At 39.9% G+C, this 27,189-nt stretch overlaps 1 protein-coding gene across 1 annotated transcript in view; it reads right to left on the reverse strand.

Annotated features, from left to right (window-relative positions):
• PKNOX2 (PBX/knotted 1 homeobox 2) overlaps window positions 1–27,189 on the reverse strand; it is a 344,867-nt gene that overhangs the window by 44,085 nt on the left and 273,593 nt on the right. The window contains exons 6-7 of the mRNA XM_074216405.1: window positions 14,864–15,035; window positions 2,454–2,642 (exon numbers count right to left, since the gene is read on the reverse strand). Coding sequence (XP_074072506.1) covers window positions 2,454–2,642; window positions 14,864–15,035 — 361 coding nt within the window. The remainder of the gene's footprint in view (window positions 1–2,453; window positions 2,643–14,863; window positions 15,036–27,189) is intronic.

Consider the following 27,189-nt stretch of genomic DNA (forward strand, 5'->3'; position numbering starts at 1 on the left):
GCACTAAATCCTCATTACTTTTCCTGACTGATGCATTCTAATTAGATCAACACTTAAAAAAAATTCACAATAGCCACAGGATGGCTTTCCATCTCATTAACTCCTCACTTATTATTTTCATGAAAATTACTGATAAAAATGTGCATCTCCATTTGGTGAGGCCTCACAGCCTCCTCAGCTCCTATCTCGAATCTCTCCCGTCAACGGGGCTGCGCACCGTTGCTATAGCAACCCACAATAATAGAAACTAATAAATTACAAACGAGATGCTCGTTGAGCAATTATTGTCCTCTTTTATGCAAGTTTCTTGCTAATTTTGATCATAAGGGAAAGTACAATAAGACTCTGAAGGAATGAGTCTATTTCAAGAGAATATTAGCAAACAGAAGCTTGGGCGGCTTCTTCAGATCTGTGATAAAATGATTTGGTTATTTCAGGCAATCAAAAGAGGAAATAAACTTCTTGTCCCACACCTCACATAATCCAAAGTCCCCCCATCCCAACATGCATGCGTGCATGTACACACACACACACACACCCCTTTCACTTTCTCCCAATTCCATAAAGATCTTACATAGCAGGGATGGTGGTTATTTTCATGGTGAAAAATCTCAGGAGGTTCCCTATCAAAGAAATATTCTCTTAAAGTCAAGTCCTCTCATTGACTAGCTATATACAGTCAAAAGTGTCCTGGAAATATGACCAAATGTGTATAGGAGGGCCCCTGTTTTAAAAGATCTCAGGAAATTAGATTGCAGTCTTTCTCTGTCACCCCTGCTAGCATTTCACAGTTTGAACCCACTCCCCACCTCTCTCATCCCACCAGATGGGGTGCTTGAAGAGAATGAGTCATTACAAAGCTTCTTCAGAAGATATTTCAATATGTTTAGACTGAAGGAAGAGAGATAAAGTCATCTTCCTTGCCTTCCTCCTAAACACTGCCCCCCTCCCCAAGTGGAACAGGAAGAATCAAAGGAGGGAGGTATTATTCATAGGATCATGCTGTTTGTCCTTCATTCCCAAAGAAGACCATGACATCAGGGAGGTGATGCAATGACAAGCAAGTGAATTGGATTTGAGGGAGGGGGTCCTCATTTTCTTCTCTGGAGCTATCTGGGTCCAGTGGCCAGTTATGAATCAGGATAATTGGAGATGACCCCTAGATGCGAGACAATCAGGATAAAGTGACTTGCCTAAGTTCACACAGCTAGTAAGTATCTGGATTTGAACTTGAGTTCTCTTGACTCCAGGGCCAGTGCTCTCTCTATGCACTGTGCCAACTAGCATAGGATTATGGATTCAATTAGAAGAAGCCTTTGAGGTCATCTCTTCCAATACTCACTTTACAGAAAAGGACTTTAAAGAGGGTTGATAAATTGCATGAGGTGGCACAGGTACAAAATGGTAGATTTGGGATTTCTTTTTTTTTCTTAGGTTTTTTTTTTTTTTTGCAAGGCAAATGGGGTTAAGCGGCTTGCCCAAGGCCACACAGCTAGGTAATTATTAAGTGTCTGAGACCGGCTTTGAAACCAGGTACTCCTGACTCCAGGGCTGGTGCTTTATCCACTGTGCCACCTAGCTGCCCCAAGATTTGGGATTTCTACAGAAGAAATAGGATCCCTTGATGCTTTCTGGGAGAGGAACCAACAACACCAAGATGAAGTTCATCCTTGGATGGAAGTTCAGTGAATGGATTTTTCCATTATGTGATTGAAGAGGGCAGCAGAGCTCTCTTTTGATGGACTTCTTAAGCTATGGATTGGAGGATACTGGAATAGTCTGTCACAATCTAGAATCCAGAATCAATCTGCCCTTCCTACCTTCTAACTTCTCTAAAACTCTAGCACATTCTTATCAGTAATTTTTATGACAATAATAAGTGAGGAATTAATGAGGAAGCTGGAGAGGCAATATTGGACAATCAAAATGAGCAAAGTTTTGGGGTCAAGTGTTGTGAGGAACCAAAATTAAAACACACTGACAAAGCAGAAGTGGTGTGAGAAGACATAAGAGCCACCAGAAGGTGTCCAGTAGGCAGAAGAAGCTGAAGAATGGTCAGGTTTTTTTTTTTGTTTTTTTTTTTGCAAGGCAATGGGGTTAAGTGGCTTGCCCAAGGCCACACAGCTAGGTAATTATTAAGTGTCTGAGGTGAAATCTGGAGTCTGGCCTCCAGCAAACGAATCTCAGTTTTGTCCCTGCCTCAGCATTAATTTGGAGACTCTACTCACAGTATCCCCTCTTCAGAGGTTCTTAACTACAGTGTTGTGCTCTAGAATAGATTAGATGACCCCAAGGGGCCTTGACAACTAAAGTTGATGAGGCAGATACCTCAAAGCATCCACAAATCTTTTCATGATGCCCACCCATTATTGAGTCAGCTCAGCTAAGGAATCAAAGGGGGGAGAATGCCCCTCTCCTGAGTTGGAGGAAGCCTATCATGAGATATATGTTACCTGTGGATGCAGGTTTATGGAGGGCTGGTTGGGGGAATAGGGACCTCCAAGGTCATTCCTGAGCAGGTTGTCACTGTGCATCTTAGTCTTGAGGCAGGTGATGTAACGATTACAAAAGTCCTTGCAGAGTTCATTCACCTTCTCCAGCTCCAATAGGTGGATTCTCAGAACCTGGATTGCTTTCACCATCTGGAGAGGTGGAGAAGGCAGGGAAGGAGAGAGAGGTAAGGTAATGGCATCAATTCTAATATCATGCATATACACTCATGCCCTTTTCCCATTTCCATATCAATGACCCCAAGGCCACAGAAGGAGAAGCAGCATCACTCACTATAGCAGTATCCAAGGAAATTGTGTAGTTTTTTATAAAGAGACCCTGTCTCCAGAAAAGCTGCCATGGATAGGAGTAGGGCTCCCATCTCTGAGCTATTATAATTCCAATTCAAGTACTTCCAAGAAGTCTTCTCAGATTAATCTTATCTAAATTCTCTAAAATGTCCAAATAATTTCTATCCCCCCCCAAATCATCAATTTATAGTCTGATAACCTTTTAGGAATCTTTGTTACTTTTGTAAAGTTCTTTAAAATCAGTGATATCTTTGATTTTTTAAAGAAAAGATTACTGAAGCTTTTTGTCTTTATTTTATGGTCATTTTTCCCACTTAAAAGTATATATTTTTTTTACTTTGTAAACTTTTTTGAGTTTCAAAATTTTCTCTTTCCTCCTCTTCCCTCCCCACTCCCTAAAACAGCTAGATATATACAATCATATTATTTCCATATTAGTCATGCTTTTCAACTTCTCTAGACTGAAATCTGTTTTGTGAAAATAAATAATATCTAAAAATAATACTAATATTTTTAAAGTGCTTTAAGGCATGTCAAGAACTTTATAGGTATATGTCATCTCCTAACAACAATCTTGTGATATAGCTTCTATTGTTAGCACCCCTGTTTTATAGATGAGGAAACTGAGGCTGAGCTGTTGAATGACTTGTCCAAAATATCTGAGGCAGGATTTAATTTTATATCTTCCTAAAATCAGGTCAAGCAATCTATGTACTGTAAATTTACCTAACTGAAAAAATAAAATAAGCAAAAATATTTGAAAGTCATTGTCTAACTAGTCTCTTTGTATTGCTTATTTAAGGTGGCACAGTGTTAGAAGCAGAAGGCCTAGAATCAGGAATGCCCAAGTTCAAATAATTCCCCTACTTACTAGGTCTGTGACCTTGGGCAAGTCATTTAACTGCACTCTGCCTCAGTTTCTGCATTTGTAAAAATGGACCTACTTTCTTGGTTTGTTTTCAGGATCAAATGAGTTAATAATTATAAAATATCTGGCACATAATAGGCATAATGCAAAGGTTATTATTGTTTATAATTTCAAATTGAAACTTAGAATATTTCAGTTATACCTCCAACAATAAAATTATTTGTCACATCATTGTGAGGTAGAACTTCAGAGTGGTTAATTTTCATTTCTTTTGTGACAATTAATATACTGAAATATATTTTGATTTGGTCATTTCAAATTTCTAACTCTTCTTTTGAAATCTGACTCTTGATGATGTTTATTTTGGATATCAGAATTTTTAATCAGCGATATTTGATGCAACTGGGTTTGTTCTTAAATCTGTATCCTAAACACCTTTTTCCTGCAGATACTCAGTACTGCTGACCAATGCACTGACTTAGCTTGGACCAGGAGGACAGAAATGGCCATGTTTGTAGCACTGTATGATTGTCCTTACCATTACAGGTACTTATGTAGTCTTGCCTGTCCTTGGTGCCTGTGTAACCCTGTGTGTGTCTTGGCTCTTCAGTTAGAAAGGGAAGTCTCGAGCCATTTTTTGCTTAGCAGCTTCAGCAAACACACACTAGAAGGAGAATCAGGTACTTTTTCACTTGCATCCTTATAATCAATAGGGGACTAAGTAGAGAGGAAGGATCTGACAGTATATGAACAAGTAAGGTTTGTAATGGCATCCACTAGCCTTCAACCGGGCTCTGTGATTTAGGGCTAAAAGAGATATAAAAAAACTAGTCCAACTGCCTCTTTACACAATAGGAAAATAAGGTCCAGAAAGAGGAAGCGACTTGCCCAAAGCTACAGATTTGGAGTGGCAAAGCTGAGGTTTTCTCTATCACCCTAGACCTCAAATCTATTTCAGTGCATGTCATGACATCATCTTCTAAATGTCATGGCACCACCTTTAAGAACAAAGGACAAACATCATTGGCACTCATTGAGATCAACCATTTGGAGACTGTCGAAATACATGGCAAATTCTCCATGGGCTAGGACTATGTCTACTATTTCTTTGGTTTTCTCCTAGAGGATTTTCCAGGGTTCTCTTTGTCAAGGGTGGGCATTCAGTCTATGATATAGATTGACCGATAGAGAGGAGGATAAAAATTCTATATCTTGCCCACAGGTCAGGTAAACAAAGTCACGGAGGATCAAATGAGAAGATAATGAACATAAATTTTCTGGGAAAAAAGGGTTTGGAGTAGTCTGAATCTTTCCCTTTTTTGTGTCACAATATCTATATTGGTACTGGGCACAAAGTACGTTCAATAATTACCTATTGATTAACTGAGATTTGTTCATTTTTGGCAAAAGGGAATGGAATAGAGAAGCCTTGACTAAGTGCCTGCAATGAGCCAGGCACTGTGGTAGCCATGTTACAAATATCATCTAATTCGACCCTCACAAAAACCCTGGGTGGTAGATCCTATTATAATTTCCATTTTACAGTTGAGGAAACTCAGGTAGACAAGAGATGAAATAGCTTGTCCAGGGTCACAGAGCTAGTAAGGTGAATGCAGGTCTTCCAGATCCCAGGCTCAGCAGTCTATCTGTTGCTTTACCTATATGCCTTTGGCAGGACAATTCAATCAGAACAAGTAACTAAGTCAGGAACAAGGGCCTGGAGTACCCATCAGCTGGAAAGCCATTCTTACTTCCTCCTATCTCTTCTATCTTCCTGTCAACATGCGCTCTATTTTTTTAGCCTGGCCTCCATCATAGCTGGACTTATAACTTCATCTTAACTGCTCCCTTCCTCTCCTTAAGCATCTCTGAAAGGTTCAGAGTCTGGACTAGAAGATGACATGGTGGATCATGTAATCCAGCCCCTTGACTTTGGGTCAATAAATGTCTAATAGTCCAGCACAGATGGTTGTCATTTCTCTTCTTGATGCCCTCCAGAAATAGACCTAGAGCCTCTATAGGTCTCTCAAGGTTTTATTACTCAGTTGGTTAATAAGTTTGTTTTTATGTCCAGCTATAATCCTTCCAGCTTTAATGTAAGTTTCTTTCTTCTTATTCAATCTTTCATAAACATGGAAAACAACTGATAAGCAATTCACTTACTAAACCTTCTTATTAAAGAAGATGGTGTTCCAGTCACCTTTGAGGAGCCCTTCTCCAGGAAAATTAATTCTAATTTGTTTCACCTTCATCTTATAAAAGAGGTAGTGTAGTATAAAGGAGTAAAGGATATGGAATCAAAGAATCTGAATTCAGATTCTGATCCTGCTATTTATTACCCAGAAGCAACAACTTCTCTGGGTCTCCACTGTAAAATGAGAGAATTAGACTCCACAGACCTTCTTTTCCAATTTTAAATGTCATGATCTTTTTTCTATTCCCTAATCATCTTTGATGTTCTTGGCATGCTCACTAGTTTCTCCATGTTCTTTTAAAAGTACAATAAATGAATGAGACATAATATACCAGTTTGGGTCTAACCAAGAAATACAACAGAAGGCATACAACCAGTATCTTAACATAGTGTATGGCACCTAGTAAAACTTTAATAAACTCTGCCTCTCCCTGTCCCCATGTCCCTCCCTTTCATTATGTTTCTCTATTTCCATTGCCTATTCTTTTGATTAACTACAAACCCTAGTCACTCTCATTCTACTTTTATATTGTTGAGCTTTTCCTCCTAAGAATAAATTACTTTTTATCAGTTACTGTTGAATTTCATTCTGATACAACTAGTTTTCCAAGGTTTGTTTTAGGTTTTTTTTTTTTTTTTTTGCAAGGCAAGGCAAATGGGGTTAAGTGGCTTGCCCAAGGCCACACAGCTGGGTAATTATTAAGTGTTTGAGGCTGGATCTGAACTCAGGTACTCCTGACTCCAGGGCCGGTGCTCTATCCACTACGCCACCTAGCTGCCCCTCCAAGATTATTTTTAATATTACTCTTGTCTTCCAGTAATAGTAACAATTCTATAGAAGATAATATATCTGTAAATCTATTAAATTCAATCTCTATTTCTTTGACCAAGTATTTTTCTTTTTCCTATAAAATTTCCATCCCATAAAATAGTTTTGTAACCTTGGGTAAGTCAATTAAACTCAATGAGCCTCACTTTCTTCACCCACAAAATGATTAGCTTAAATGTCCTTTGAGATCCCTTCCAACTCTAAACTTATTATCTCTGTTCTATATGAAATACTTACTGCTCCCCCTCCACCCATGCCCATTATATTGCAGGATTTTAGAATCACTGAATCTTAGAATTCGAAAGTACTTTAGAGTTCATTTGGTATAATCTGCCACGGCACACAGTAATCATCTTTAAAATATCACTGTCTGTATTTAGACAGTCTCTACCTGAACATTTCCAGTGAGGAGGTAGCTACAGTCTCATATGGCAGCCCATTTTCCTGCCAAACAATTATAATTATTAAAAAGTCCTTCTTCATGATGAGTTTTATCATAAAATTATGAAATAGAATTTTGGAGGTCATATAGTACTGTACCTAACTGTACCTATGCATGAATTTCTTCTACAGTGTTGCTGACAAGAGGTCATCTTGCCTCTATGTGAAGCCCTTCAGGGAGAGGGAGCTTACTATTTCTCAAGTCAATCCATTTTACTTTTGGACCCTCTTTATTAGGACATTCATCTTTATCTTGAGGGAAACTCTTTCTGTTTGTAACTTCCACCAGTTGGTTCTAGTTTGGCAAAATGAATTAAATTCCTCTTCCATATGACATTTCTTTCAGTATTTAAAGATTATTATCGTGATCACCTCCTCTTCATTTCAACTCTTCCGAAGTTTCATCTTGCTTCCACTGGTTTTAATTCTTCACTCTGGAGCTACTCAGAGTAAATTTAAACCCTATTTCATAAGTCATCTCTTCAGATTTTTGAAGACAGCTATACTGTTTATCTTTTCTCAAAGCTAAATATCCCCAGTTTCTTCAATTATTTCTCATGATATTGTTTAAAGACCCTATCCTGATTGCCATCATCTGGATTCATGATACATTGGTGATCCCTTTATATTGTGGTGCCCCAAACTTAAACATAGCATTTCATTTGTACTCTGACCAGATCAAAATACAGTTGGACTATAATCTCTTCTATTCTGTAAACTATGCCCCTACTAATTATTCAACCAAAATGCACCTATTAAGTACTTATTATATACCAGGTTCTATGTCAAGTACTGAAAAAAACAAAATTAGAGTAAGAGATCTGGTTGTTATATCATGTTAGTGAATCATATTGAAGCTGTGGTCTACTAAGCCCTCAAGTCTTTGTCACATGAACTGTTCTCTGGATATGTCTTCCCCATCCAGTACTTATGTGATCGATTAACACTTATTTCTATAAAATTTTGCCCTATTTTCTAGCCCATCATCTAATACATTTGTGTTATCTGAACATTTACTGTGTAACATGTCTTTTGTTTAAGTCATTAATGAAAACACTGAATCAGGGCAGAAAATAGGCATATATCTAGAGATGCGCATCTAGGCTGACATCCATTCATCAATCAATACTTTGAGTGCAGTAGTATAAATAAATAAGATTCTACTCACCTTCATTGGTGAAACTGGCTATCCTTTTTTTTTTTATTTTAGTTTTTGCAAGGCAATGGGGTTAAGTGGCTTGCCCAAGGCCAGACAGCTAGGTAATTATTAAGTGTCTGAGGCCGGATTTGAACTCAGGTACTCCTGACTCCAGGGCTGGTGCTCTATCCACTGTGCCACCTAGCTGCCTCCTATCCATTTTCAATCAATCATTCAACAACTATTATATGCCTACTATGTGTCTACCACTGAGAATACAAAGAAAAACTGAAATATTCCTGTTTCTCAAATTATATCTTATTTAGGGAAGTTTTATTTATAAGGATAGTATAAGGGACTTTTTTGTCAAATGGCTTCCTGAAATCCCAGAATGTTTTCTACAGTATTTCACAAGACCTTATTCACAAACTTATTAAAAAAAAAACTATATTCACATATTTACAACCAGCAACTTGGCAATGATAACCAAAGAAGAATATAGACAATGTTGGGAGGGGCAGTAGAAAGACAGGCACATCAATCCACAGTTGTGAGAGCTTCAAATCAATCTGGAAAGCAATTGGAATTAGGGTTAAAAAGGACTAAAATTTTCTTTCTGCATTTTCACTCAAAAATCCCATTGCTTGACATATTACCTAGTAAGGTCAAAGATAGGAAGCAAGTCCCATTCATAGGAATTAGGTAGCAACAAAGACCTGGAAATAATGTGAATACCTGTCTATTGGGGAATGTTTAAACATTAGGGTGGGGTCCTAATTGACTATTACTGTGCTCTAAGAAATGGCATGTGAAGAATTCCTAGGATTAAGGAAAGGCAGACGAATTGATGATGGGTGAAAAAAAGCAGAATTAATAAATACTACAGAAATAAACAGTAAATAATCCACATAAAATGATTACCACAATGTAAAGAGAAAAAAAAAAGAAAAGAAATACTGAATAATTATAATGGCCAAACAGCCCTTGAGAAGAATTGACAAAATTCACTTTCTTCACCTCTTGATAGAGGTAGGAGAGAGGGGAACTATAGGTATGGAATATTGCTCACAGATACATGGGATATATTAGTTGGCTTTGTTGATCTTTTTTTATTTTTTTATTGTTATAAAGGATGACTAAATCTACAGGGAAGTGAAGTGGGATATTTATGGAAATGATGGAAATGTAAAAACAAAAGTTATCAACAAAGATTTTTTAAAAGATTTATAGTTATCACAATCTCTTTGGATTTTAGTTCTGTTCATTTTGTTTTCTCCTAATCCCTTAAAGTCTTAAAAATCCTAGAAGGTAGGAACTCAATTTTTTCCCTTATAAAATTCCCATATCGCAGCTTCTAAATACTTTATGGTATGCCTTCTGCAAGATGGAAATTCAATAAATGTATGAATGGGTGAATGAATGCTATTTTGCAAAAAAGTCCACTTGCCTGCTTGCCCAGTTATTCTAGGTCAATAGAAAAAAAAGAGGAAAGAGTTTACTCTTTATGGATGTCCTGTTTATACCTTACTGGTAGTGAGGTGGACATAGATCTACCATTTGGTAGTGTTCAATTAAAGGAAGAAGCAGTAGCAGAGATAATCACAGAACTGCTTTCCAAGGAAGATCTGAAAGGATCATGGAGAAAGCAACAAGTCTGTAATGCTTGAGAAAGTAAGCAGGGATTCCCAGGATTATCTGAGAAACAAAGTACGAAATAAGACAAGGTTAAAACTGATCCAGGGACAAGTTCAGATTTGAGTAGAGCTTGGTCTGAGGAACTGTTCTTTCTAAGGATAAGGCAGCATTAAAGAGTGTTTCTGGGAGTCCTGGCTCTGATTCTTGCCAGTCATGTGACCCTGAGCAAGTCATTAACCTCTATTGTCCTCATTTTCTAGATCTGGAAAATGAGAATGAAAATAACATATATATTACAGAGCTTGAAGGGGAGTTTTGGAGAAAATGCTTCATGAAATCTTTTTTTTTTTTTTAAGGCAAACGGGGTTAAGTGGCTTGCCCAAGGCCACACAGCTAGGTAATTATTAAGTGTCTGAGACCAGATTTGAACCCAGATACTCCTGACTCCAGGGCCGGTGCTTTATCCACTATGCCACCTAGCCACCCTGAAATCTTTTAAAGTGCTACATAAAAGCAAGTTTTCTTTATTCCAAAGACCTATGGGGGTTTTCTTCTATCCTCTTCTTTACCTGTATACAAAGAAAGATAATTCTAGCTTTCTATTCCTATTAAGGAGTGTTTATGACCATCAAAAATCCATGTCATGACCTGAATTCTCTCTCTTTTTTTGTAGGATTTTGCAAGGCATTGGGGTTAAGTGGCTTGCCCAAGACCACACAACTAAGTAATTATTAAGTGTCTGAGGCCAGGTTTGAACTCAGGTACTCCTGACTCCAGGGCTGGTGTTCTATCCACTGCGCCACCTAGCCACCCCCTGAATTCTCTCTTTTAAGAAGTGTTAGCAGTAAAACAATCTGCAGCCCAAGTGTAGAAAGGGACAAAGTCTATAAGCCAATGGGCTCATCAAAGCTGTAATCCAACCAGCAAGTTCACCGGATTGATTAGAGGTGAAGGAGCCTTGAGGAAAATAGAAGTAATCCTTAGATGCAGATCTAAAAGGGACTTTGGAGATTATCAAGTCAAACTCCTTTAATAAACAGAGGAGAAAACTGAGGGAAGTTTGAGCAGGGGATATAACTGGTCCAAGATCACAAGCAGGAAATGGAGGCCTCATGATTTGAAATCAAGTCTTCTGACTTTAAATGTAGGAAAGAAGAAGTGAAGAGAAAAGATAAAGGATTAGAGCATTTTAAAGATTTTGAAACTAAAATAAGAAAAGACTTGTGGTAGATTGGAAAGAATCAAAAAGCATGGGTTTTAAGCTCAACACTGACACAAACTAGCTGTGTGATTTTGGAAGAATCACTTGGCCTCCCTGATAATGAAGAGGTGGATTAGATTATCTAAAGTTTTTAGATACAGACTACATTTCACAGAAACCAGTAGAGGTTTTTCTTAGGTGTAAATCTTAGGTATTTTGACCCATGTCTCCCTTGAACCTCAGGCTCTCTGGAGCACGAAGTGGTTTCTAACCCAGAAGGAACAATTGCCCAGGCAAGGAGAATTCTGACCAAGGACTAGAATGAGCTGTTCCTGAGCAAGCCAAAGGAGACCCCTTCCTTGGTTTGGACCTCCTCCAATGGGCTGGGAAAGTGGTGGCCAGGGGACTAGCAAGCCTGATAGTCGAGGCCCTGCTCCAGGGCTGGCTATGTGGACAGGAAGCATAACCTGTCCCCTGAGTCACGCTGGAGCCTCATTAAAACGGGCCTCATAAATGTTAAAAAATTTACACATTAAAAAATGCCATCCGTGAAACTGAACCGTACGTTTTACAGCCCCTGTTTGAAATCTTGCATAATCTATAAAACTTCGGCCCTGAGCCTCTGGGGCCTGTAAATCAGATTTTATAAAACAAAAAGCCTTTACCTTTCAAAGGGGTTTGGAGAACTTGCAAATTTTACAAACTTTACCAAGTGCTGGTCACTGGCTGCTGGGGGGGTGAAGGAGAGGGGGAAAGGCACTGCCAGAGGTGGGATAGACTGAAGAAAAGGTCTGTGGATCAGGGAAGGAGGTGGTCAGACACCTGCAAGACCAGAAAGTAGGCTGAAAATAAACACTTTCCCAAGGAGACTACTCAAGGGCCTATCAGTTTATGTCCTAGAAGACATGCTTTTAAGGTGCTAGTATAGGTTATAGAACATTTATGACTAACTAGGACCTCAAGGATTTAAGATACCATTGGGCAGATAAACTTCAACCTAGAATACTTGAGATTATCAACTCTCATAACATTTCACATTTATATAGTACTTCAAAATGTACTACAACAACCTTGTGAAGTAGGTAGTTACAAGAATTATTACTCTCCCTTTACAAAAGAAGAAAACGAGGCTTTTTAGGGGAAAGTGACATGCCTAGGATCATCAAGGTAGTCAGCATCTAAAGCAAGACTCAACCTCCTGTTTCCCGATGAGGTATGGAGAAAATGTTTAATAAATATTTGCTGATTGATTGACATCAGATCTAAACTTTTTTTACCACATTGCTCATTATATAATCTTGGGCAAGTTACTGACCTTGAGAACTCACTTTGCTCACCAACAAAATAAGGAACAACTTCTTTCTAAGGCTTCTTTCCCAGTCTAACCTAAGAGTGATGGTGGCAGGGCAGATGGAAATCCCTTTGGAATCCTAGGAAAACCTCTTTGATCTTTTTGGCAGCTTTGGAGAGAACTCAGCCATCCTTGGATGCAGATTGCTGATGATGGGAAAAATTTAGAGCATGGAAGGGAGATGTAGAAGGGAGGTATTAGGAGAGGGCAGAGAATGATGACAGGCTGGAGAGAGAGGGGGGCGTGTTCAAATGGGAATGGGAGGGAGGTGATTTCTTTCCTTATTGAATTTGAGAAAAAAAAATAAGATCTGGAAGAAGACCCAGGGTTTGGTGATGAGGTATTTCAGAGGGCCAAAGTTTCCCCAGACCCAAGTGTCCCCCTGACAATCCCATTTATGAAAGTCAATATTCAAGGGCAAAGGAAAGCTGCCCTGACACACATATATATAAAAAATAAATCTCTCAATTATCTCAGCTCATTTGCTTGGGGTCTCTCATTTTATGTCCCTGCTCGGCTGCGCAGTATATCTGTCCGGATAAAGAGTTACAGTCCGCTGGGCTACGTGTGCGGGGTTGTAAAAAATACAGATGCCAAATTAACTGACTGTGGCACTCGGCAGCTGATTGAGCTGATAATGACGCGATCTGACCTTTTTCTAATTTCTAATTATGTGCATCTCGGCTGTGCAGGCGACATGATTCTTGTTCTAATGATGGTCCCTGTGGCTGGCCTTTTCATCTCCTCCCTGACCATGTCAAGACTGAGGGTGGGGGAGGTAGTAGGCATTGGTTGATCCCCCCACAAAAGAAAACCCTCACTCCTCCAGGATAGTATTCTGGTTGCAGGTATTGGAATAAAGCTAAGGAGAGAAGTCCAAGAAGTATGTTTAATTAATTAATCAATGCTTCTCTGACCAGGTCTACACAATCAGTGAATTAAGGAACTGTCCAAGAAGAGCAAAAGTAAGTCCTTTGGGTGCTGAGTTTGATTCTTCTACTCTCATGAGTTAGATGATTTATCTACATGAACCAAGGCATTGCCCAAAGGATTAGTTGGCTATCTGGATAGCACTAAGGAGGTCAAAAGCCAGACTAAGAAAGCACTTGGTACATAAAAACAAGGACCAACAGAATTTCTAGGAAAGCTTTGCTGATGATTGATATGTTTACAAATAACAGAATATTGAAGCTGGAAGGGAACTAAGGGAATTTTTAATTTGGACCCTCCATTTCACAGAATTTTTTTGCTTCTTTTCTTAGAGTTCAATGTTGAACTCCTAGTCAGGAAACTCTTGCCTCATTGCAGATCAGCAAGTGTTTTGCAGTTTATCTGATCTTAAAGTTTTCTGGAAGGGGAAGAAGCCTTGATTAGTGCCTATTATGAACCAAACATTATATATACTAAGTGATTTACAAACATCTCATTTGATTTTCACAACAATCTCATACATCAGGAAAGTAGTCAATAGACTTTCACGGGAAATGGAGTTTGTTATAAAGAATTCAACAATAACTCTTCTAATGAAAATTATAAGCAGAACATGAGTGTGCATGTACATTCTCATTCTCATGTTCTCTCTCTCTCTCTCTCTCTCTCTCTCTCTCTCTCTCACTCAATGGAGAGAGAAGGGACCTTAAAAATCTATCCATCTGCTCCTAGGAAAGACCTCTTCTAGACTTTCTCTTTCTTTCTTTTTTTGTTTTTTTTTTTGCAGGCAATGGGGTTAAGTGAATTGCCCAAGGTCACACAGCTAGATAATTATTATGTGTCTGAGGCCACATTTGAACTCAGGTCAACCTGACTCCAGGGCTGGTGCACCACCCAGCTATCCTTAGGCTTTCTCTTCACTCATTTTGCTGTCTAGGTTTCTCTCTCCTGTTCACAAATGCTTACACACCTGTTCTACCTCTCTGCATCATATCACACTAGGCATTAGCTCTGGGTTCTAACCTACCTCTACTCCTCACTAGCCATGCTGACAATGAGGAAAACAGCACTTGACTAAGCATCTAAGCTGAATAGTTCTGAAGAGTTCCTCATTGTATTTTAGTTACCTCTACTGATTCTCTCATCTTCAGGCTGTAGATACTAAAAATCATATAATTATACATTTATAATTTCAAGAGACCTTCAAGATCAAGTTCAACCTTCATATTTCATAAATGAAGAGATCAGGTTTCAAATAAGTAAACTAGACTATTGGCAGCAGAAGAGATCAGGGGAACCATAAATGAGATTTCTCAAATGGTTACGGGGGAAACCTTTGCAGTCAGACCTGTGGTTGGTACAGGGGTCATATAATGACTTCAATTTCAGGGAGCAAGGGACTCAAGGAAAAGGACCGTGGGGTTGGGAAGGGATGGGGAAGAGGAGCCTGCCTGCAGAGAGAAAAAAGACTTTACCAGGTTGTCCAGTTCCGGGTCATCACTGAAGAAGGGCTTATGCTCCTGTTCTTGCTGATGAACGAAGTTCTCGATGTCCACGTCAAAGCTGGCTGAGGTGATGCACTCAGAGCCCTGGGTGGCCTGTTCACACTTCTCAAACAGCAGCGTCAGGAGTGGGAAGAGAGGGTGCCTGTAGGGGACACCAACCATGCACAGACACAGACACACAGAGCCCACGTTGCTTAGTAGGCAATCCCAGGGGGTCCTTACCACCTTGTACACTCTTACCCTCACTTCTGCCACCTCTCCTTCCATAGAGGGAAGCCTAGTGTGCTGGGTAATCCTTTCAGGTACTTAAGAATGTGCTGAGTGAGTACATTCACTCCCCTGGATATGGAGGGGTCCAGCTCAGATGACTCCAGCTAGGAATCAGAAGTTCCTGAAGTCTGATTGTCTGAGTCACCCTGGAAGGTCTCAGCAGATGCTAAACTGGTACCTCCATTTTATATCTTTAAAGACATCTCAGGAGTCAGGAACCCTCAATGGAGGAAGTGTCCACCAACTTTTATCCAGAGACAATGCCAGAAGGAAATAATATGGGAACCCACCTGCCAGAAAAAATTAAAGCTTGGTATTCAAAGCCCTCCTCAATTAGAAGCTAACCTACCTTTCTTGTCTTAGCTCACAGCCTCCTGTGGCCATCAAATCCTGCTTCTTTCTCTCCGGCTAATCCCTAGCTACCATGAGAAGGGGAGGCATATGGTGGGGGGGGAGTTAAAAAATAACTCCCCACCACATACAAATTCCCAGTTCACAGAAGCAGAACCTTCCTCTTCTCAAGAACTCTACACCTTGAGGAAAATGCACCATTAACTATCGAATGAGCATCCCCACACTCTTCTATTTCTATGACTTCTCTTATAGCACCATTCATTACACTAAAAGGACACTTCCAGACTCTCTCTCACCCCCTTCCCCATACCCACTTTTCAAATCTAATTTTGAGAACAAAAATCAATCAATACTAGCATTCCTAAAAAGGATACCATTCTCACTATCCAAAATAATCTCCATGACCACCATTCACCTATAGGTTTCTTTCCTTATAAGAATACAAATTCACAGAAGTCAGAGGCTATCTTTCTTACTTATATTCATATACTTAACATAGTGTTGAGTATAGAGTAATTACTTAAAACTTTTTTCATTAATTCCTGCTTCTGAAATTATATTTATTCTTTAGGGCCCAAGTTTGAAGAACCTTTCTTCTTTTTTTTTCATTTTTTTTTTGCAAGGCAAATGGGGTTAAGTACCTTGTCCAAGGCCACATAGCTAGGTAATTAGTAAGTGTCTGAGACTGGATTTGAACCCAGGTACTCCTGACTCCAGGGCCAGTGCTTTATCCACTGCGCCACCTAGCTGCCCCAGAACCTTTCTTCTGACAGGTCTTTCTAATCCTATCAACTGGAAGAGAGTCCTTCCTCTAGCAAACTGTGCATGCTGTCTCTATATATCTCTTATATACTTATATTCTATTTTTCATAATCATTATTTGTTCCCTTATCTTCCCTTTGAATGTAAGCTGCTTGAATGTAGACAATATGTTTTACTCACTGGATTTTTCTCAGCACCTCAGAACATTTCATAGTTATTTCATATTTTAAGAACAGGGGAATGTGGGCACTCCCTCCATTGACTCCAACCTGTCCAAATTTAGTTGATTTTTCCTCAAAAAAAAAAAAAAACCCAAACCAGATATAACACATCACTGGACCTGTACCCCTAGGTGAATCCTGCTAGAGTTTCACTGGCATAATTTTTGAGAGTTCCACCAGGGGTCATTAATGAGGACTTTAGGAACTGCTGAAAAGTGTACACAACAAGTGCTTAATCAATGTCCGTTTTTACCTAATTAAAGTTCCAGAACTAAGCATTGTTAAGAAGTTAACAATTTGACCAGTCAGTGGTTGTCTGTAATTATGTGTCCTTGAGACTTTGGGTATGGAAGAGCACATCCATATGTGGATGTGTGTCCACTTAGACATTTCCTCTGTGGATATAGGTGACTATTGAGTCTAAATAACTAGCTACCTATAGGCAGACACTGACATTACTTATGTATGCACAGAATAAGCATGAGCTCAGGTATTTGCACATATGAATGCAATCATAGAGTTTTGGCTGCTTCTTTACTGCATTTATGTCTATATGGACATTTGTAGAATATATGCCTGTACTTGCTTGCATAACTCACATTTCTGTTGAATAAACAAAAGTCCAACACATCTCAAAATCAGAGAAAGAGGAAGAGAAAGGGAAGAGAGACAGCGTGTATTTGTGTGTGTGTGTGTGTGTGTGTGTGTGTGTGTGTGTGTGTGTGTGTGTGTGACCTTGGATACTTCCATTATTAATAGCCCATTCCCTTCCCTGGGGTTCAGAAAAGCATCTGCAAATCCCTCCCTAGCCTATCTCCTCAGCCTCCTGTGGCCGCCAAATCCTGTTCCTTTCTCTCTTGCTAATCCCTAGCTGCTAGGAGAAAGGGAGGTGTGCATGGGGGTCTACAGAGCATCTCCTTACTGAACACAAATTCACCGATCACAGAAGCAGATGATGATGTGTTGTTGATCTGCAGTATCCATATATACTGAATAATTGAGGGGAGGACATCTTGACTAGTATGGTAAGACCAAGAGTCAAGAGAGGGTGTGGAGAAAAGAGAGAAATCAGAAAGTGGACTTCCAATCTTTTCTACTCAGTCTATGACTGAGAAAAAAAATATAAAAATTCCTCAACCCTCCCTAAAACCACTCTCCCCAAACTCCCCAACACACCTGGCTGGTCAGACCCAGGGACGGGGGAATGAGAAACAATAAATTCCTGCCTTCAGCTGAGCTGCTTAGCTTGGCAGAGAGCCTCTCTGCGACACCAGCTTCCCTCTAGTTTGGGGGAGGGGGTGGTACAGTGCATAAACAGCTGGGCATCGAGGTTACAAGCAGGTGTACATCCTGCAGTTAAAGGGCTGGCATCTCAGGGCAGTCCAATCCTGCTATCCATTGAACTAGGAGAGCTATTCATCAGAGGCAGGATGGGACTGAGAGAAGGTGGAAGAAAACAATGGGTTAGACGACCAACAACCTAAAGACAAAGGGAGAACCAGGTGAAGGGGTTAAACTCCAGTATAAGTCTTCATTTGCAGCCACTAATACCACAGCATATTATAGTCTAATCTAACCTGATCCCAGTTTAATGCAAGATTCTCGGGACCCTGAGCAGAATACCAAAGAAAGCCTCAGTGGCTGTAATTTAAGCAGAGCCCTGCAGTGGTTTAGCTGAGGGACATGAAAGGCAAATTCCAGACGGTGTTATGAATTATTGCGCCTTATGAACCTTTCTACTCTCAACAGATGCCTGCTGCCATTTAAACAGCCACTAGATCAATTAGGAATGAAAGGCACAAATCGACTCTGTACAAGGGCACTAAATTACCAGGAACTAATAATCCGAAGCAGTCATGCCAGGTGGTGGGAGTGCAGCCCCAAGCCCCCCAACCTAACCATGGCTCACCAGACATTCCTCCTCTATAGGGCAGAGTGAATTGTGCGTGTTCCTACCCAGCAGAGAAGGGGATCACTGGGTGTAGGTGGCTGTTGGCTAGGAGGGTTATTATATGGGAGCTATAAGTGTGTTCTGTCTACACAGTATGTGAATACGGTGTATGACATGGACTGGGATGTACATGTAAATAGTGTATGTGAGGTGTTGCATGGTGTATGGATGCAATATGTCATACATGATGTCTGGTGTTATTAGATTTTTGAATCAGAGAGCCTGTTTCTAATCCTGGTTTTGTACCTATGTATCAGTCACTTATACGATCTGAGTCCATTTACTAATCTGTAAAGGAAGTTGGTAAAACTTAAAACAAGATTGGAGGACCCCCTTTAAATGCGAAGCTATGATCCTAATGTAAATATGAATGTGCAGAATATATATATACATACACATACTATAAATGTGTCTGGGGAGCACACATATGATGTGTTGTGTAGGAGTCATGTTTGCCTGAGGTATGTTATATAGGTATGTGTATCTAGTTTGGGGTAGAATGCTGCTCCTTGTTTTTCTTGGTTCCTCGGAGCTTAATCCTCAGTTGGTTTAGAAACTTTAGGACTGGGGTGGCTAGGAGGCACAGTGGATAGAGCACCGGCCCTGGAGTCAGGAGTACCTGGGTTCAAATCCGGTCTCAGACACTTAATAATTATCTAGTTGTTTGGCCTTGGGCAAGCCACGTAACCCCATTGCCTTGCAAAAAAAAAAAAAAATCTAAAAAAAAAAGCATTCTCTAAAAAAAAAAAGAAAGAAAGAAAAAAAAAGAAACTTTAGGACTCCAGTTAACTGTGAAATGAATGGTCTAGCACCAAGCACAGTAGAAGAAAGGAGGCTTAGGGAAGAGAGAAGCATTGAGTTATTTTCTCATCTGTAGTCCCTAGGGGACTGTCTAGAAGAGCAAGATTGGGTCTAAGGCTATGCCAGGGGGTTGATTTACTCTTAACTAGTAGCCTAAGGGCAACTATATATGATGCCTGCATAACACATCATGCATATGCTCCCCAGACGCAAATATTGTCTGTTTACTCTGCAAATTCACACTTAAATTAGAATCATAACTTCACATTTAAAGGGGTTCTCCAAGATTGTTATATAGCTCCAAGTAGTGGCAGAGTGGATAGAGTGTTCCTGCCTAAAGTCAGAAAGACTCATATTTCTGAGTTCAAACCTCACCTCAGACACTAGCTGTGTGACCCTCAGTAAGTTATTTAACCTTATTTGCCTTAGTTTCCTCATCTGTTAAATAAGTTGGAAAAGAAAATGGCAAACCACTCCAGGATCTTTATAAGAAAACCTCAAATGGGGGTAATGAAGAGTTGAAAATGATAGTAGCCTGCCTTACTAGTTGAAGAAAGTCATTCTCCTGGGTTAGACAGGAGCTATCTTAGGTTTGGGGGTAGTTGGAATAGTGTACATTTATTCCTTCACCATGGAGTGATAGTTCTAGGGAATAACAGTGTTTAATGTTATAATAAACCTTTAACCATTCCAAAAGTATCTTCCATAAGAAGTGATTAATTAAGTCGAAAGACCAATGCTTTTGAAGGATTCTGGGTTCAAATTCCAGTTTAGCTATTTATTTCCTATTTGACCGTAGGTAAATCACTTCACCTTTTAAGCTCAGTTTCCCCAAGTTTAAAGTGAGGAGGCTGGATAATATTATCCCAAAGGTCATTTTAACTCTAAATTCTATGATGTAAACAAAGCAACTCATTTTATCTACCTAACCTCCCTTACATTCTTAAAAGTCAATCTGGTTCTGAATTAGATCTGACAGGAATAGGTTGGGGAATTTGGAGAGTTCCTATGGAAGACTGGGATGGCAGGGAACCAAATCCATCAAGGGTCTAAGTTGAATTCAGAAGTCTCAGGCCCTCTGATCATGAACCACAGGACCTGGCTAACCTGTAAAGAAACAGTTGATTTAATATGGGCCAGTTCAAGGAGGCTGTAGGATGAGGAGCCCAGTTGGGCAAGGGCAATCAAAGATTTCTTGGAATTCAGGGATACCACTCTGCAGTGAGCTTAGTGAAGTCTGGAAGCCTGCCATGTTGGGCTGCTGAGCAGGCAAGTTTGGCTCACACTATGTATCAGGCAGTAAGGAAGGGGCAACATCCCTCATTTTAGCCCAGGATCTAGTGATGGAGAAGACACTTTAAGAAGTATTGGGTTCTTTTTCCCCAATCAATCTAGGTTTCTTTGGCCTCAGGGTAGAAACTACAGATACTAATATAGCATACTCTGTGGACCCAGTCCCCTACCAAACCTTATTCATTCCCAGTCCATTCTCATTCTGTTAAGTATAGCAGAAAAACAGACTTTAAAAAAAATGGGTTTGGGTAAAGGCAGTGGCATTTATTAACTTTATAACACTGGGGAAATCATTTAACTTCTTGAGGCCTTAATTTCCTCATCTGAAAATAATAAAGCTATATATACTACACAGAGTGGCTTTGTGGAAAGAATTTTGTAAACTTTAAAGCAACATGTAAAAAGTAACTAATTATTCTTGTGATTTAAGGCTCATGAAACTAAACTCTGTTGAATACTGTACTGTCTAAGAACCAATGGAAATCTCCCTCCACCCACCCCCACACTCACATTTTTCCCCCCAGGATTTGAAAGGTTTGAGCATTTACTTCTTGCTCAGACACAGGAAATGCTTGGGAAATGAATTGTGAGTGAAGGTCCCTTAGTTTTTCTCTGCCTCAGTCTGTCCAGCTGAAAAATGGGGCCAAACTAATTACACTTCCTTGTGGTCCCTCCGCTCCCCCAGCCCCAACTCCCCATAAAGAGCTAGAAGAGCAAACATGGGAATATAGTACAAACTCCTTGAAAGAAGACAGGAGAGATCAGGAGGATGATCATTAGGTTTTATTTCTTGGGTGCTCAAAGCATTTGACCTCCACCAGAGCTCACCCAAGCCTCACCCCCCTCCCTACTTTCTCCCATTTCTCCTCATTCCCCACTCCCCACCCTCTCCCTCCCACCTTACCCTCTCTTAAGCCGTTCAAAATTTGGAGGAAATAAATCTCACAGCACTAATTCAGGGAGAGTTTGAGCCTCGTCAGTGCAGAACAAATAAAAGGGCTGAACTGGCATGACATTTTACTGCAGAAGAGAGGTCGTTTCCAGCCACTAATAAAAAGGATTTGACACAGACTAATAAAGAGAAATGAATTTCTCTAATGGCCTAATTTAGCACATTCAGCACTGGGCTGCTGCTGCCTGGGATCCGGGAGGGGAATGGAACAGTGAGTGTGGACGGAGACAGGAGGGGAGAGCAAGAGACAGCTTGCTCATGGGAGAAAGGAAGAAAGAAATTATTTCAAATAATGTTTTATTATTTCTTTTTCCTTTTTCATCCTATCCCCTTCCCCTTCCCCTCCCCACCCCTCACCAGGAGCATCTGAATGAAAATCAAGTTCAGGATATGATGATTCAAAGAAAGACTCCCCTCAACAGAATTGTAGTGCTAGCTTAAGAAGGTGATTAAACTAGATGTGTTGATTTCTATGGGGGTTTAAGCTATATAGTTTGGTTTAATTACATCTGACATTTTTTTTTCTTTTGAATTCTGTACATCTCATCCAAACTTTTCAGCTAAATGTGTCCAGCTTCGAGGCAGGTCATGGGCAGTGGCACCAGAGGGGTTAAGACCCTCTGACTGCAACTCTTAAGGCAGTATTAGAACACAGGTATATGATCAGTTCCCTTCTTTTCCTATGCCATAGAAAGGTTTCACCTTCAAACACCATGCCTTTTTTTTCATCCTGGGCAAAGTGGTCCTGACCCTCTTGGTTAATATTCACTAAGGAAACTCTGCAGGCAAGTCAGACAACTTCTAAAGGTCAACTGGTCCTTCTCCCTGTCTCTGAGGAGTTGTACTTAACACAAACTAGACAGATGGAGTGCTTGACCATTTTCATAAACCTACAGAAAACAAACTGCCATAACTTCACTTGATTAGGAACTCTATAAATATGAGCTGTCTAAGCAAGAAGCATCAGTGTATAGTGGGGGGAAAACAAGCAATGCACTTGGGATTTAAGAAGTATAGATTTAGTTCTTGAATCTGCTGTTCTAAAAAAGTCATAGCTCATGGGATTTAGTTTTAAAGGAATCTTAGAAATCATTTAGCACAGTACCCTTACATTGTAGTTCAGAAAACTTGGATCAAAAGTGGAAAATGACTTCCCTAAAGGTCATAGATGGTAAATGGGAGACTCAGGATTCACTCAGGAAGTCCAAATGCCTACTTTTTCTATTCCATCACACTGATGTGTGATCTTTGCAAAATTACCATTTCTGTCTGAGTATCAGTATCCTCATCTATAAAAGGGGAATTATAATACTTCTACAAACTACTTCATAGGTTTATTATTAGCAAAGTATTTTCTAAGCCTTAAAGTGCTATAGAAATAAGAATTGTTATGATCTGAAAGTCCATTTGTAAGTCAAACTAAAATCCCATCTATTAAGGCTTAAGTTCATTTTTTCTCATTTAATACATAATGAAGGAGAGCTGAGTCTCCAACTTCTTGCCCATTTCAGGTCAGTGTTAAGCCTTTGCTATGTTCTGTAGGAGAGACAAAAAGATAATGTCATGCCTTGGAAACCATGGATGGATACAGTAAGGTTCAGATAGAGGCAAAGATAGAATAAAGTTAAGGATAATTTTTTTAGAAAAAAGAAAAAGAATGAGAGGCAGAATCAAAGAGAGACTGGTCATACACAGTGGGAGACATTAATATTGAGTTCTCTTTCTGGGTGATAAACCTTATGATTCACGGTCACACGGCGCCATCCCTTCTGAATCGCTCAGCCATCCCCTCCATCATGACCTTGGCCAGGACGACAGACCTCAATTACAGGCCCAGCCAACTGTGTGGCAGTTTGCCCACTCTGCCTACCTCCTCAGCTCTCCCTGTACCTGACCTTGGGGACACTCCCTGAAAAAGCCAACACTTCTCCCCACCAGAGCACTGAAGTAGGGAAGAGTAGAAGAGGAGTGTGGAACTCCCAGAGCCCCCAACATCATTCACTTCATCTGGGTAGTTGGTTCAATGAATAGGGATACAGAATTCTTGAGCTGTCTCAAGTCCCTAAGTGACTAGAATAATGGGAGTGGGAAGAGGGCAGTGGAGAGAGTCAGACTCAGAGGGTTTTGTACTTGCCTAATGACTAATAAGGTAGCTTTTAGGGACCAAAGAGGAATAGACAGTGAACAAGCTGACTAGTGAGATATATCACAGTCTTCTATCTCTAGTAAACTCAGCCCCACCCTTAATGATGTAATAATCCTTAAGACTCAATTCAAAATCATCTCCATTACCAATATCCTCAGGCTTTCCCTCATTTCTATACAGTGACCTAGCATTGTAAAACTCTTTAGGAAACACTGAAGACTATTCTGGAACAAATATGTCCTGATCAATTCTTAATTATTCACATTTTCATGGTGCTTTAGGTTTTACAGAGTACTTTGCTCACAGAAATTTGGAGTCAGATGACTTGGGTTCAAATCCTGGTTCTTCTACCTATAGCCTAATCAACCTTGGCCAAATTATAATGGTCTGGGCTTCACCTTCCTCCTTTGTAAAAATGAAGAGGTTGGGCTAGATAATCTCCAAGTTTCTTTCCAGCTCAAAGAATATCGATCCTATGAGTATATTTATGAGGAAACCTAGTCTAACGTTATTATTCCCACTTCTCCAGCGAGAGCACTGAAGATTGGAGAACTTAGTTAAAGGACAAAGCCACAGTCACCCATGCTCATCTTTCTAGCTCCTCTAGCTGTGCTTCCATTCACTCTATCCCACTCCATGCCCCCCCCCCCCCAATCTGAGAACTCTAAGCAGCAGCTAACTGAAGCAAGCAGAAGAGGGAGAGAGAATGGAAAATGTCCTAGAGGCTCTGCTTAGCTAGCCCTTTGCCCCCACCCCTGCCCCTAACCCTAGCACAGACACACATAGCATCCACAACAGATAGGAAGCAGTGAGCGGGGGCAGTGTGAAAGAGGGAGTTAGGGAAATGGTAACAGGTTATATTTTTATCCCAGGTATGACGCTGTAGCTATGAGGATATATTTTTAGAGAGAGCATTTTTGGATGTGTATGGTGGGCGGTTGGTTCCCCCAGGTTTTCTTGAAGAGGGCATCTTCTCTGCTGTTAAGATGGAGTAGTGTATCAGGAATATAACATATTGGAAAAATGATGCTAGATTTGGAAAAAGAATACCTGACTTCAAATACCAACTCTGTTAACCTACTACCTGTGTGATTCGGCAAATCTGAGGCCCTTGCTGGGCCTGAGCTTCCTCTTGTACAAAATGAGAGTATTAGAACAAATGGAACCTAAAGTAATTTCCTGAACCATGATCTGCTCCCAAGCAGACCACTATAATATAATATTTTGAGAACCTATAGAGTTAAAAGAGTTTTATCTTTTTGGAGCTGAACACTCCAGGGTCAGAGGTTAGAAAAATTCCCTCTCAGACACTTCATTAGGAAGTTCTAGTTCCCAGGGTGCTGACCAAAGAGATTTCATGGGAGAAAAATCAAAAGATGGTCTTCGTTTTTCCTTTGTCTCACTTGCCTAGGCTTGTGCTGCTCTACACTCCTCTCCCTCCTTCATCTTGAATTTTTATCTGCCAATTCTTCTGGGGATCATTAATTAATTAATTAATTAATTAATTAATTATTTTAACAGACGGTATGGACAAAGAGAAGATCTAAGTGTCAGAAGAAAATAAGGGCTCAAGGCCCACAACTGACCCTGAATGAATGAATGACCCTGGACAAGTCACAAACTCTCAGTGCCCCCAGCCAACTCTCTTAAGACTGGTAGAAGCAAAGTTCAATAGCTGAAATATATTTTCTTTTGAAGATTAGTTTCTTTTTGGTGGGGGTGACAATCAAGATTAAGTAACTTACCCAGGATCACATAGCAAGTGAAAAAATAATTAAGGCCAGATTTGAACTTGTTCAGTGCTGGTCTCTGCACTTTATCACCTAAGCTGTCCCTACCTGTATTAAATAAGTGAGGTAATTTACAACAACAATAGCAAAATCAAAGTTTTAGGTTCCTTTATCCCTCCCTCTGGAAAAAAAAAAGATCACAACCTTACCCCTCCTATCCACCCAAGTTGAATCCTTTTCAGTTCAAAGATGTCACATGGGGACCTTGAGGCCCAAGTAGAACCACATATTATCCATAAACCCTTGGGTCTGAACAAAATTTCTATCCAGTTTTCCCCCAGAGTGATTGGAGCCTGGTTAGAGACTACTCTTCAGAGTACTTTTCCTTTTCTTCAGAATGACCTAAGTCAGGGGGTGCTTAGGTGGTGCAGTGGATAGCGCACCCAGCCCTGGAGTCAGGAGTACCTGAGTTCAAATCCGGCCTCAGACACTTAATAAATACCTAACTGTGTGGCCTTGGGCAAACCACTTAACCCCATTGCCTTGCCAAAAAAAAAAAAAATTTAAAACAACTGACTCAGAATGACCTAAGTCATAGGTTCAGGTTCAGAGATAACTGTTCTTCCCTAATTATCAGTATCATTCATACTTTGTTATGAAAAATCTTCTATAACCTGACTTTGCTTTATCACTAGCATACATATTTCACTATAACAGGCCAGTCTCCCTCACTATTGAAAACTCACTCCCTTTTTCTCCTTGACTGGAATGTTCTCTGCTCTTTCTTTCCTGTACTGCTCCAATGAGGTCTGCCTCAAATCTCACTACCACTGTGCTCCCTCCCAGTTTTTACTCAAATCCTCTCCCACTTCCTTTGAACTCTCATGGTATATAGTGGACTCTAGTTCACCCATTTATCATTTCTTGTACATTGTAGGGACCTCTTAAATGGCCTCTATGTCCAGAATTTTCCCTCTCAAAATAATCCTTCACATAATTGTCTTTTTTTCCCCAGGTTTTTGCAAAGCAAATGGGGTTAAGTGGCTTGCCCAAGGCCACACAGCTAGGTAATTATTAAGTGTCTGAGACCGGATTTGAACTCAGGTACTCACTCCTGACTCCAGGGCCGGTGCTTTATCCACTGTGCTACCTAGCTGCCCCCACATAATTGTCAAAATCCTATACCTAATACCCCTCTCTAATTATATCCCTCCTTAACTTAAAAAATTTCCAGTGAGGGGAAGCAGTTTATGACCAAGGAAGAGATGGAGAACATCATTAAAAACTAACTAGATAATTTTGATTACATTAAATTAAAAATCTTTTGCACAGACAAAACCACTGTAACCAAGATCAAAAGAAATGTAGTAAACTGGGAAACAATTTTTAAAACCAGTATTTCTGAGAAAGGACTCATTTCTAAAATATATATAGAACTGAGTCAAATTTATCAAAAAACAAGCCATTCCCCAGTTGACAAATGTTCAAAGGATATGCAGAGACAATTTACAGATGAGGCTATCAAAGTAATCCAGTCATTTCTCTAAATCATTACAGATTATAGAAATATAAATTAAAGCATCTCTGAGGTACCACCTCACACCTCTCAGACTGGTCAATATGACCAGAAAGGACAATAGGGGTAAGAAGGGATGTGGGGAAATCTGGGACACTAATACATTGTTGGTGGATCTGAGAATTCATACAAGTGTTCTGGAGAGCAATTTAGAATTATGCCTAAAGGGCAATAAAAAAGTGCATAACTTTTGATCCAGCAATACCACTACTGGGTCTATACCTTGAAAAGATCATGACA

The sequence above is a fragment of the Macrotis lagotis genome, chromosome 1, assembly GCF_037893015.1.
Source record: "Macrotis lagotis isolate mMagLag1 chromosome 1, bilby.v1.9.chrom.fasta, whole genome shotgun sequence".
NCBI lineage: Eukaryota > Metazoa > Chordata > Mammalia > Peramelemorphia > Peramelidae > Macrotis > Macrotis lagotis.